Source organism: Eufriesea mexicana, unplaced genomic scaffold (genome assembly GCF_001483705.2).
Source record: "Eufriesea mexicana isolate 0111107269 unplaced genomic scaffold, ASM148370v2 scaffold1801, whole genome shotgun sequence".
In the NCBI taxonomy this organism is placed as follows: Eukaryota; Metazoa; Arthropoda; class Insecta; order Hymenoptera; family Apidae; genus Eufriesea; species Eufriesea mexicana.
This window is the reverse complement of record NW_016909918.1, coordinates 726,080-740,703: the sequence shown is the minus strand read 5'-3', so window position 1 is coordinate 740,703 and position 14,624 is coordinate 726,080. Positions and strand designations below refer to the sequence as shown.

Here is a 14,624-nt window from a genome sequence, read left to right as displayed (position 1 = left end):
TCGTTTGTTGATGGCGTCTCATGACCAGTGGTTGTAGTCACCCGTCGTGTGTAAATGGCGTCTCGTGGCCGGTGAGTATAGTCACCCGCTGTGTTTAAATGGCGTCTCGTGATCGGTGACTATAGTCACCCGTTGTGTGTAAATGGTGTCTCGTGATATAGTCACCCGCTGTGTTTAAATGGCGTCTCGTGATCGGTGACTATAGTCACCCGTTGTGTGTAGATGGCGTCTCGTATTCGTGTGTAGATGGCGTCTCGTGGCCGGTGACTATAGTCATCCGTCGTTTGTAGATGGCGTCTCATGACCAGTGGTTGTAGTCACCCGTCGTGTGTAAATGGCGTCTCGTGGCCGGTGAGTATAGTCACCCGCTGTGTTTAAATGGCGTCTCGTGATCGGTGACTATAGTCACCCGTTGTGTGTAAATGGTGTCTCGTGACCGGTGACTATAGTCATCCGTCGTGTGTAGATGGCGTCTCGTGGCCGGTGACTATAGTCATCCGTCGTTTGTAGATGGCGTCTCGTGACTATTTAACACGAGTGTCATAGGTTCGCCTGATCTAATGTGATCTAATATAATGACAAGCATAAACATAAGCTATTATTTTTCTCCTAGTTAGTATTATAAACACGTGAAGTTTCGAACTCGTTCTTTTTTGACACCCTGTATATTCTAGTGCAGCTTAAAGACCTCGCTGATGTTTGTGGGCGTGCGTGTGTTTAAAGTAAATGAAATATGGTATATGTAAATCGTAAGTAATGAGAATTTCTTTTTCTCCTTTTTCTATTTCCGGGGCAAGTATCTGAGGGTTATCAGGGATTTTGCAATTTCGAATTTCGTTAATGGCGTCGAATTAGTCTCGCTCCAGTTGAGCTGCGATCTCTAGGAGATTAAACGAGAAGTTTGACTGGGATCGGCTACTATGTTTTAATTTCATATACAGATCTGGCTCTGGACTTGGTTATGACGTAATTGATCGTTTATATGCGTTTAATTTGTTTTTCTAAATTGAAATTCGTGTCTGAATATCCGGTTAAAGCAGGAATCTCTACTATTCGAACAAACGAATTCTTTTATTGTATTTATTCTTCATTGCTTTGATTGTATTCTTTTAAATTAAATTTTAATTAAAAATTAAAATTAACTATTATTTCACAATAAAATGGAACGAATTTTTATATAGTAATAAAATATTTTAATAAATTATTTTCTATGCTTTGTGCAATTTTAGTTACTATTTATTGTCTCTGAAAGTTCTTTGGGAGGAAAATATTTTTACTAAATTTTTTAACTTTAATAAAGTGATTGTTATTATTAATTATTAGAATAGAAGGAAGGGAAACGAGTAATTACAATTTTGCTTTTATGTACTATCGATTTTTTTCTAGAACTTCTTTTTTTACCTACATCTCGGATCACTCGAATTATCTGTTAGCAAAGATATAAAATTTTGATTACGTGAATCACTATGTTGCATTATCGTTAATATTCCCAACCATAAAATATTCACTGATAATAGATTATTAATTCAATAGTGCAATTATCAGCAAACATTATTAATCCTGGTAATATTCTACTAATAATCACAGTAATATCCCGGTAATAATGCTAAATAATCCTAGTAATATCCTAATAATAATCCCAGTAACACATCATTATTAACAAACATTAAACCTAGTAATACCCTAGTAATAATTTTAATAACATTGGTGCAATCATTGCCAACAAACATTCTGAACACTAGTAATATTCTAGTAATAATTCTAGTAATATCCCAATAATAATCCCCATAATACCCTAGTAACATTAACAATTATAATACTCACACTGTAATACAATTATTAACAAACGTTACTTACCCTAGTAATATAATTCCAGTAATTTTCTAGTGATAATCCTAGTGACATTAATAATAATACCATAAAAATACATTTTGTTGACGAAATTAAAACATTGCGAGTTACTTCTGCACATTCAAAACCAAGATATGTCTGTTCCCAAAATAACAGTGACTCCAATGTCATTACTAATTACCTTTCTCTCGTTGTCAATCGCTTCCAGGAAGGCCACCGCTCGTCTTCCGGTGGCTATGCCGAGTCCCCGCCTGATCTTCGTGGTTGGACCGAGGAAGAACGTCGCAGACGAAGGAAGACCTTCACTCTGGAATTTCTGGGGGGCACGTCGGGCGTCGAACGCAGCTCAGAATTGTACGGGGACAACGTCGAGATCAGCCCGACTCCGAGCCATCGTCATCGGCCAAGAGGCAAGTCCACGAACGCCAGGAGCCCGCACAAGAACAACAGAAAACGCGAAACGGTGCAGCAACAGTCGGTGCAAGTGCAACAGCAACAGCAAGTCACTAGGAGCCCTCAGAAGGAAGACTGGCGCGTGGAACAGGCTGAAGATGGCGGCCATGTGCCAACTTCGGATGATTCCAGCTGCAGCCACCACTACCATCTGCACCATCACCATCATCATCACCTCCATCGCGAGGGCGCTGACGGCAGGCATAGGAGGACGAGGGAGAGTCCGAGGAGGAAGACCACTGGTTACGTATCTGCTAGGAGGAGGAGTAACGAGGTAAGTGGATGATACAGAGATCATAGTGAAGGGAACATAAAGGCATTTTTATGATTTATTATTTGTATTATTTTATGGTTTTAGGTTTACAAAGAGTTCTCTATTGTGTGATGGTAATATTCTTTTTCTTTTTTTAATTTATACTTGCATATGATATTTTTAAGTTTAGAATAGTAATATGAGAAATTATACAAATATTTTTCATGGAGCTTGGTTACTCACAGTTAATATATTAACCCTTTGCACTCGAAAGGTGAGCTTCAGTGACCATTTTATGAAATTTGGAAGATCAATATTAATTAATATATCAAGTTTAATGTAATTTAGCTGTATGCGAGGTATCGAAATCAAATAATTCTATAATTCTTTATTTACTGCTCAAAAAAGTATCATCAGCTTCTTAGTAGAGAATCCTTAAATTTCTACTCTTCTTTAGCCAAAAAATCGTCGAGTGCAAAGGGTTATCACATTGATTGCCATCTACGAGATATTTCGTAGGTTGTTTCCTTGCCTAGGACACCTACTTCGAGTTATCTCGTCCCTTCGTTATTTGTCATATTAATACAGCTACGAGGAAACCCGTAGTATAATTGTAGTATAATTCAAAAAGAAAAATTTGTACAAGTTTATTCATGCAGAATAATAATTTTATGGCTTGTGATGATTTTTAATAACATTTTTTTTTTTTTTTTTTTTTTTTTATCATTTTTTAAGCTTTTTGATTATTATTATGTACTATAAATAAAGTTTTTAATAATATAACATGATTAAATCAAATTGGCTTCTTGGACCGTGGCAGTCATCGTGTTAAAGTATCTTTTCGTTAATATTTTTCATCGATGAAACACAGTCTGTGAAAAATTTAATTTATAACTGTATTTTGTAATTTAATTTGTTTAATTTTTTAATCAAGTTACGCATCGCTTTCCAAAATTACGAATTTTTCTGAATTTATTCCTGGATTGCGATGGGTACAAAGTTAAAGTACATTCAAAAATAACACATTGTTAGGTAACATTCAAATTTATTTCAGGAGATCGTCGTATACACTAGAGCCACATATTTCATTCTTTTTAAAGAAACATCCAGAAATTACATTTTCCAAACGCATTAAACTCGGAACGAAAAATATGCTGTCAGGGAGTGCTGATTTGCATCCGGAAAATATTCGACCACGCCTGATGTGTATACGAATCTATATACCTTTCCAAATTCATATATGCATAGGAAAATTTTACTCATTTTCGTTCCATAAGAATGAACTCTATTTAAAACTATCTTCACAAACCGTATTCCCATAATCCTTAGTCTTCCATGATAAAAAATTTTTCTAAATATCCAAATAATTTTCCTCGATTAACTTCAAACCTACCACAAGCTTAAAATGGTACAACACGTGCAATACTGGTACAGAACTATGTCTATACGCTAATTTATACAACGAGATATGGGGCATGGTAGCCAAAAACCACATTGCTAAAATTGAGTCATTACAGTCTATAATTTTTAGAACATTAACCAATCCAACATGGTATGTTCGAAATGACGATATTCGGAAGGACCTCAAAGTTAAAACAGTTTCTGACAAAATCACTAGTCGTTGCGACAGCTATAAGGAAAGAATAGAGTGACCCCAGCGACCTAGCAAGAAAACGGTATAAAACTAGTCTGCCTCGCAGACTGCATAGGAAACACCCAAAGGATCTTATATCCTAACAGCATCAGGCTTCAACAGATGTTATCCATAGGGATATCTTCTACGCGTTCATTAACCTAACCCGATACAACAATTTACCGAATGTCGTTGCTGGACAAATTGTAAAAACTCTTAAAAAAAATGTATACACACACGTTACTTTCCAAGTTACCTAATGCATCGACCCCAGTTATCTAAATATGGAAGCACCATGTAACTGTAGGATTGAATTTTGGGTGGATTGACTTAAGATAGTATTGTTAGCTTCTTAATAGGATAAAATAAGCTTATAAATAGAATGACGGTGGCTAGCTATGAGACAAGAGAGATTCGCTATGGGCACGTTCTTCTGATCTTTCCTAAACTAACTTTTATAAACTGACTTTAGACTTTGACACACTGTTTTTGACTGTCTTAGACTGTACTGTTAGGCTGACTTGGACTTATTAATTACACATTCTGACTCGTCTGCACCCTTGCACCCTGTCCCATCGGGCGGTGTGCATCACCGGTGGATCACGTTTGAATATTCGATCAGACGCTGCGTACCATTAAAAATTTAGTTTGTTTAACCACTTGCGATGGCAAGAAATTCATAGACGCGTGTGCCAGAACGGTCCAGTGTTTCTGTAAGAATTGCCTAACGACGTGTATACCACGTCGTTGGTGATTCTGTGACAAAAGCATTACGACGTGCGTGACACGTCTTTCCAGCGCAAGTGGTTAATAATTGTGAAGAATTATCATATTGTTGAAAATGTAAATAATGGAAATTTGGTGTATGTAGGATCGGGGTGGGTGGATGGGCTGAAGTAATGTTGCTTTACTACCTCTTCAAATACAATAAACTTATACTTATATTATCGGCTACGAAACTAGAGACCCGCTACGGGTACGCTCGACTTTTACTTAGACACTATCTTGAGGACCGTGAAGGACTGGTGCTGCCCGCGCCCTTGCATCCTTATTTAAGCATTCACTCTGTCCTTTTCCATACCCAGGCTTTCCTTTGCAATCACACTTCTTTTCCACGCAACCTCGGTGGGCCCGGTACTTCAATCACTCTGCACGCGTCTCTAATCTTTCACTCTAACATAAACATTCATTGCAATCGATCCTCGCGCACATGGTCACTTTCATTCTAAGCCCAGACACACTTGACATTCTTCCAGGGCCGTACTTATTCCAATCCCACATGTATGTAGGATCTTATAATAAATATATAGAAGCTTATAAATAGACTGACGGCTATGAAAGAAGAGAAATTCGCTATAGACACGCTCTTCTCATCTTTCTTAGACTGACTTGGACTTCTTACATACTATGACTGACACACTGACACACTCATCAAGACTGCAAAAGGACTGGTTTAAAAAACTCTTAAAGACTGACTCGTCCCTATTTAAATCATTCATTCTGTCCTTTTTCATACCCAGGCTTTCCTTTCCAATCATGCCCTTTCCCACGTAATCTCGGTGGGCCAGGTACTGCAACCACTCTAGACGCATCCCTAAACATTCACTGAACTCTACCATAAATATTATTTGCAGTCAATCCTCTTGCACGTGGTCACTTTCGTTCTAAGCCCAAACACTCTTGACATTCTATTAGGGCTGTACTCATTCCAATCCTACATAACGATGCACGTAAAGAAGAATATACTCGATATCCATCGACACGTTCTTGGAATACCTCGGCGGGAAAGTCGAGTATCCGAAATTGGCATTTGCGAAGTTAGAACCATGGAAAGTGCAGACGGTCCTGAGAGTGACTGGAACAGTGTCGTTCCAGCGTTAATCGGGGCCGCCGTTTAATACGATAATTTACGAGCCCGTTACGGTTTCATTCGAGGCAACTATATAGTGCCGGATCGATGCAATAACTCTCTATCCTGTTTCCATTTAGGACAAGAACGCGGCCATAACAGGCAGCCTGCCCCGAAGAAGATCGCGAGCGGCGGACGACATAATGTGTTCGAGGCTGAGCCCGGGCCGTTATCAACGCAGTCCAGGGCACAACGGACAACGGGCAGTGATCGTGGAGTCACAGAGCCCAGAGGCGAGATTAAAGGCTCTTTCAGCGGAATCGTTGAGGTCCGTCAGTCCAGGGAGCGACAGCGTCTTCTACAGCGAGGGCGCGGACCAATGCTTGACCATCAGCGCCCTCGACGCCCCGCATTGTCACCATTGCGGCAGAGAGGTAAATTATTCACTGCTTATCAAGTTCCTCCTATGAAAGGAAGCAAGTTCGAAGGCATGGTACGATAGGGGCGATGGGAAATTTCTAGGAAAAATTTCTAGCAAATTTCTTTCAAACAGGGTTTTTCCTTTTTTCCTTTTTTTTTATTTTTTGGGGATGGGAGTTGGATGGGTGGAAGTCTCTGAATAGCGTAGTGAATTGCGTAGTTCGTTGCTGCTTCAGTCTCGGATTTCTTCCTTTCTTCCTGCTGTTTCTGGTGACTGGCTTGTGCAGGCTGATTCTGATAAGTGATAATTTGAGGATAAGAAGCGAAGCTATTATTTAATATATACTGTTAAAATGTATTCCTCATTCATTAATGCTTCATTGAGTATTGAAGAAATTAATGAATAGTGATCTTGTATGCTTTACAAAATTAATTTTTCTTTCTTCTTGTTGAGATTTTTTCGTTTGTGTATTTCTCATTCATTAATGCTTCATTGAATATTTAAGTAATGAATGAATGGTGACCTTGAATGCTTTACAAAATTAATTTTTTTATTTTCTCATTAGAAGTTTTTTGTTTCTATATATATTTTTGTATGTATGTATATATATATTAGTTTGTATATGAAGGATTATATGGTATCATATAAAGTATGTACACCTTGTATGTATTTACTGAAACGTCAGAGAATGATATACTGATGTACTGATCCAACAAGACTAGCATTATTTATATTATTTATACAATAATCAGAATCAGCCCAACAGCCTTAACCTATTAATTAGCTCATTTCTTAATCAAAATCTCCCCCAGTCACGCGATTAAAAGTATATAAACGAAGAATCATCAGTATTCGTGTCAATTTTAATTATAGCAAAATAGAATATTGTCTATTTTTAATACAGATATTATAATTATAATGCACTGAATGTCAAAGAATTTCTAAGAAAGTATAGTAATATTGTTACTCACGTGACAAAGTGGCTGGATCTACTTAGTGACTCATAAGTTAAATACCCACATTATATCTCTTAACACTAGACCTACCAAACTAATTAGTTTAGAATAATTAACTTCGAATATTGCCTTTTATATTCACTGAAAATATATTCCTACCTAACTATTGTATTTTCGAAGAAATTAATATCAACTATTATTGACACTTTAATGATTATCATCAACGTATAACATAATTAAATATTTAACCCTTTGCACTCGAGAGACACCCTTCAGTCACCATTTGATAAAATTTCGAAGCTCGATATTAATTAATACGTCAAATTTAAAATAATGTAACAGATAACGTGCGAGGTATCGAAATTAAATAATTCTACGTATTAATTATTATACTATTTCTTATTCACTGCTCAAAAAATATCATCAGCTTAATAGCACAAAATTTTTCAACTCGTACCTGTCTTTAGTCAAAAAAATCGTCGAGTTCAAAGGGTTAATAGCTCTGGTGTTAAACTTAACAAGCACCAAATCCAAAAAATCCCAAAATTCAAAAAATAAATCAAAATGATCAACTGTCATCTTCATTCATTATCAGCATGAAAGATCCCAGTCATACAGAGGATTTAACAGATCAGAAAATCAAACCTGACTCGATGAGCTAACTAAGATCCAACACAAACATAACCACCAGCAATCCATTTCGACAAATATCTCCGATTTCGAATCGATCTGTCTCTCTATCTGTCGGTCTATCTACCTCTTTTCTCTATCGTGCGTGCCGTCGTGTTGCTCCACCCCGAGGTCTCGGAAGAGATCGTTCGACCACCGGCAGGTTTCGCGGACTCCCCGGAAGGACACAGGTCCTCCACGAAGCACGTGCCTGGCCACAGGCTGTACAAGAAGTTCGACAAGAGGTACAGGTCTGAGGATCGGGGCGATAGGAGGCATCGGCGAAGCAGTGCTGGTAGATCGGACGTCCGCGCGAAATCCGAGGAAAGGGTGGCTTCCAGACGCGGAAGCCGAGGATCCATCGACGACACCGCCGCTGGCAGGAAGAGGCTTCACGCGAGGAGCACAGATGTTAGCTTGGAAATCCTTACGGGTTAGTGCATGTATATTATATGACATTATACGTATGTTTTGAGAAATACGAAATAGGATTGAAAAAATATATAAATTATAATTGAGTCGCTCATTTGAAAGATCGATTAACTTCAGAATACAAAAAGTAAGGAAGATGGGCATCGATCAAATATTTTGGGACAGGAATTTTTTTTAATTTAAATAGCGAAGAAATTTTGAGGAGTTAGTATTTACAAGTTTGTTATACTGGGTGTTTTAAGAAATACAAAATATGCCTATTATAATTGAATCCTTTATTTAGAAGATCGATGAACTGTACGAAACAAAAATACAAAATGTAGGCATCGAGCAAATATTTTGGGATAGAATTTTTTTAAATGAAAATAACGAAGAAATTCTAACAGGTTAGTGCACGTATATTATACTGTGGGTTTTGAGAAATACGAAATAGATTTGCAAAAATATATAAAGTAGCATTGAGTCGCTCATTTGGAAGATCGATTAACTTCACAATACAAAATGTAGTCATCGATCAAATATTTTGGGATTGAATTTTTTTTAATAAAAATAGCGAAGAAATTCTAGAAATTCTACACTGTATGTTTTCTAAGATACAAAATGTACGTGTTATAATTCAGTCATTCGTTTGGAAAATCAATTAACTCCACAAAATAAGAAATAGAGAAGGTATTCATCGATCAAATACTTTGGGACTGAATTTTTTTAAATTTAAATAGCGAAATTGATCACTTTCTCCTGTGAATGGCTTAGATATATATTTAATGATGGAAATATTATTTACGTAAAAATTATTTATGTAGAATTTGAAGGATATGGAATCTAGATCATAAAAGTAGTTATATTATTATTATTTCGAATAAGTATGTTATAGCGAATTCTTCGATATGTATTATATGAGATACGAGTCTGAGAACACAGTTACGATATTAATAATTATTCTGATTTAAACCCCGTAACAAATTTTATTTTTATTTTTGATATTTATAAAATACAAAGCGCGTGTTTAAAATTCTCAGTGTCGATGTAATATTATCGAGGTTTTATTTTCGAAAAAGTCTGATTCCAATATTCGTTGTAATAATATTTTATTTATGGGTTTATATTAACTAGGTTATTCAAAAGGTATCATGAACTTTCTGCAACCTTTAATAATTAAATATCATAGTGTCGGTTACCGAATCTAGTTCACAGAGAAAGGTCCATGTACCCTAGCAACGTCAGTTTTAATAAAAATTTGCTAAATATAGCAATTCGATATTCCATATAATAATTCGCTAAAATTTTTTACTCTATGCTTTTGATTTACTTTATCACGAAATATTGCTTGATTTTTTACAGTATCGTGAGTTTTAACACCCTTCTGAACATACCTGTTTGCTTTTTCTAAAAATCGTGAAATATTAGTGGTCCGAGAAGTAAAAATGGGTGGTTTCTGAGAAATCTCTCGAGGCAGTTGGATCTAGGATTATATATAGGGACATTAGGAGTTTGGGATTAGGATTTCGGCAATATATCGTGCTATGAGAATAATGGGACTGGAATCGAAGGTGTGACAACGGCTTAAGGCCTAGTACCCTCGAGAAAAGATTTTACGACTCGTCTTTAGTGTCTCTTTTAGTAACAGTATTGCGAGTTATGTTTCTTCTATTTCTAGATAATCTAGCTGGCCAATTTCTAATAATTCGTTACTAAATTTTGTGATAAAATTATTCTGAAAATATTTTAGAGATTGAATATTATTCAAAAATAAATTGAGATTAGTGTTAGCTTCAGAAGAATTAAACAAATACTTTTGCTAGATTAACAAAATTGAATAATATCTGATGAATATAATAAATTATAGTGAGCTTGTTACATTGAGAATAAATATCCTTGAATTTTGTCATAATATGATATTTTAATTCTAAATTAGAGAGATATCGAATTAACTGCAGCAACAATTTTTAGTATAATTCTTATGAAACTTTTGATGAAATTATTAAACAAATTGTATACTTTAAAATTTGTGTACAAAGATACTAATATGCCTTTGAAGTTTACATATTAAATTTTACTATTTTTATTTCTTCTTTATCGATTCACCATAAAATATAATGAATCTGATATCATAATTTAATAATAATAGAGCATAAATTATGATCTGAGTTATAAATTGTTTAATAATTGAATAGTACATATAATATAATAATGATACCCCATAATACCTCCTAATACTTTCAATTATAATAATGGCACTTTAAAATATCTCATAATATCTTATGGAATATAATATAATAGTAGCTAATAATGACTTAAAATATCGTATAATACCTTCTAACATAGACTATAATAATACAATATTTTTTCGCATTAAAGCACACAAAAATGAATTACACTGTTCTTCCGATTAAAATTATATTTAACATATTTTAGTACATAGAAAATTTCTATATATCTTAAAATTTTGGTACAACTTTATTGCAAATAAAATTCATATGCAATAGTTAACTAAACTCAAATTCTTTATTACCAAGATCGCTCATAGTCATCATTGATGCATTTTTGAAGATTGAGGAATGAAAGTCAGAATAATAAATTATAACATTTTATCTATATTACACATCCATTTTATTTCATGATATATTTTTCATAAATTATGCCCCAAAAGAGCTTACATAGTCACTTCATCCATTCATCACGAGTGAAAATTCGTCTCATGAAACCAAATTTTTTTCTTCACCCATTTCCATACAAAAATCGTATTTTCTTAACCTATATCCTCCGATACATCGTAAAGATGGTGTTAAAAAGGAATTCTGGCGCGCAAACTTTATTAACCGCTTTCATATCTACCAAGGAACGTTACCCGGATAAATGACCGGGCGAAGTAGCGTTAAACGGGAATAATAAAGGTAGACAGGCATCGCCCTTGTAAAAAAGTTACGTAATGAAACGCTATTTAAAAAAAAAAAAAAATGAGAAAAAGAAAAAATTAGTGAACACAGCGGCGTTCATTAATTGAAAAAGTTCGCCCCGGTTCTCCTGTGCCATTTATCTTCTTCCAAGGCGATTAGCTGTTCCGCTGTTTGTTAAGATCCAATAAATTTCAACTGGAAACAAAGAAACAAATCGTTGTTAATTTCCTTAATAGCCTTGTTTCATTTGCGTAGTTTTATTATTGCATACTGCGAGATTGAGAGTCTCTACGGATTAAAAAGCGAATTATAAAGTTACGAAGGATAATTGCGTACGGTTATTAAATTTGAAACGATTATGACAAATTTGCAGATATTTTTGACGTAGTATAATTGCAGAGTATAACAAAGATGAAAAATATATTGGATTTACCAAAAGTTATGTATATAGAAATTAATGAAATTAGAATGCTGATAATTTAATTGTGGAATTATTATTAAAAATGAAGAGGTTGATTATGACAAATTTTCAGATATTTTTGACATAGTATAATTGCAGAGTACAATGAAGATAAAAAATATATTGGATTTATTAAAGGCTATATATATAAAAATTAATGAAATTAAAATGTTGATAATTTAATTGTGGAATTATTGTTAAAAATAGAGAGATTGATTATGACAAATTTGAAAACATTATTAAGGTAGTATAATTGCGAGATATAATGAAGATGAAAAATATATTGGATTTACTAAACGATAAATATACATGAGTTATTGAAATTAGAATGTTGACAATTTAATTGTGAAAATATAATTAAAAATGCAGAGGTTTGACAGGAATTTGATGACATTATTAAAATAGTATAATTGCGAAGTATAATGAAGATGAAAAATATATTGGATTTATTGAAGGCTATATATATGTATATAGAAATTAATAAAATGGGAATGTTGATAGTTTAATTGTGGAATTAAAATTAAAAATGGAGAGGTTGATTATGACAAATTTGCAGATATTTTTGACGTAGTATAATTGCAGAGTATAATGGAAATAAAAAATATATTTGATTTACTAAACGATATATATGTAGGAATTATTGAAATTAGAATGCTGTCAATTAAATTGTGAAATTGTAATTAAAAATGGCGAGGTTTGACAGGAATAGTATGGTTTTGGTGATTAAGTAATATGAGCATATTTGTTTCCAAAATAGTGTAAAGCAGATGATTTCATAGAATATTGGAATTTTGTGGAAAATATTAAATGAAATTATAATCACAACTTTATTGAAAACTTTGTATTCAGTTTGAAAATATTTTGGGGCAAGTATCGTTCATTTTATGTATTTTTGTATTAGAATTTGGCGTTTTAGAAATTTAATATTCCATCGAATAAATATTCCGAAAATTTTCCTTCAGAAATTCGATATTTCCATAATTTAGTACCCTGAAAATTTGATATTCCGAAGATTCTATTTGGAAAATTTAATATTCCGAAAATTCCATATCTCGAAAATTTAATATTCCGAAAAATCGATGTCTCGAAAATTTAATACACGGAAAATTCGATATGAGGAAAATCGAATATCTCAAAAGTTCCATATTTCGAAAATTGAATATCACGGAAATTCCATATTTCAAAGATTCCATGTTTCAAAGATTCAATACCTAGATACGATATTTCAGAAATTCAGTCTCTCGAAAATTCAATATCTCGAATTTACAATTTTATGATGTACATATATGCACATAAATTAAAAATCAAATACAATAAAACTATTTATAAACTAAGAGTTAGGTGTCTTGTAACAGCAGAAATATGAGATATAAATTTAGCTAAATGGAGAATATAAATGACCAAAACTTGGTTCTTTATATAAAAGACAACATTATCATTCGAGATTTATTTCGTCTCTGCATTACCGACTAAGTCGTTCCTCGTGCATCCGATCTCAGGTCGAGAGGACGAGGACACGTACGTGGAGCCGTACACCAGCAGCGAATGGATCTACATCGGTGACCTCGAGGAAAGCCACGTGTGGAAGAGGCCAGACAGCAGGGAAGACGACGACGAAATTCCAGAAAGCGTGGCCAAAGAGAGGAGGAGCTCTCAGGAATCGACGGAGAGCGAGAGAAACTTTAGGAAAAAGTATCAGGCGACAACGCAGAGGATAGTGCACCGGAAGATCAGCGGGGAGATGTACAAAAGGATACAGACCAAGAGTTTCGGTGAGTTACTGGACTACATTTTCCTATTATTCCGTTTCCGGAATTACTGCCTAGTTCTTTTAACACTGCATGTACCAGACTGGTGAGAAAGTTTCACGTTAGTTTCACGTACCTGTTTTATTTTATTTTGGTAAAATTACTGTTAACTTTTGTGTAGATGGGATTGCAATTACGTATATTTTATTTATCTTCGTTGTAGAAATTAATTATTGTTCATATATTTAGTTACATTTCGTGAGTGGGTAATTCTAGGGATATTTATAGTGGGATATAGGGTAAATTCATATTGGTTTCGTATATTTTATTTTTACAATTTATGGCGGGAAAAATGTGATTTTAGTAGAGTTAATGTTGAGTTTTGTTTAGATGGGATTGTAATTATATATGCTTATTTATCTTCATTATAGTAGTTAATTGTTATATCAGTTAACTATATATAGATGTATGTATTTAGTAATAAATTAGACATTGGTAGTTCTAATGTTAAAACTAGTGTTGAAAATAGAATATAGCTAACAATAACTTGGATTTTCTATTATAGATGAGTAGTATCCTAGTAACATTTCAATCACGACCTAGTAATGTCATAGAAATCCCCTAGTAACCTTTTAATGACATCGTAGCAAGAACATTATCCCCCTGCAATTTCTTTTGAATGTGGAGAAAGAATTTTTAATTGATCGTCCTTTTCATTATCTATGAAATAGAGAATAATTAATATAAGTGTAATTAGTATAATAAATAAAATAAATGGAGATAAAAATATGTAGGTAAGTACTTGGGATATACAACTTACAAATTGCATGCTATTATTAATGATTAACATTGGTGTTTGTTATTTTATTCGAGCTTCTGAAAAATTATATATATATGATTTTAATCATGTTACTGAAAAATAAATATTATTAGCATATAATACTATTAATAAAATCAACTTTAGAATAAAGTATTTACATAAAATTAGTATAAAATGATAAT

The 14,624-nt window shown here is 33.8% G+C and overlaps 1 protein-coding gene across 1 annotated transcript in view; it reads left to right on the top strand.

Moving 5' to 3' along the window:
* LOC108549034 (uncharacterized) overlaps nucleotides 1-14,195 on the top strand; it is a 34,107-nt gene extending 19,912 nt beyond the window's left edge. The window contains exons 6-10 of the mRNA XM_017902245.1: nucleotides 2,060-2,578; nucleotides 6,180-6,473; nucleotides 8,218-8,518; nucleotides 13,374-13,646; nucleotides 14,188-14,195. Of these exons, the coding sequence (XP_017757734.1) occupies nucleotides 2,060-2,578; nucleotides 6,180-6,473; nucleotides 8,218-8,518; nucleotides 13,374-13,646; nucleotides 14,188-14,195 (1,395 nt within the window). The remainder of the gene's footprint in view (nucleotides 1-2,059; nucleotides 2,579-6,179; nucleotides 6,474-8,217; nucleotides 8,519-13,373; nucleotides 13,647-14,187) is intronic.
* Nucleotides 14,196-14,624: the final 429 nt, after the last annotated feature.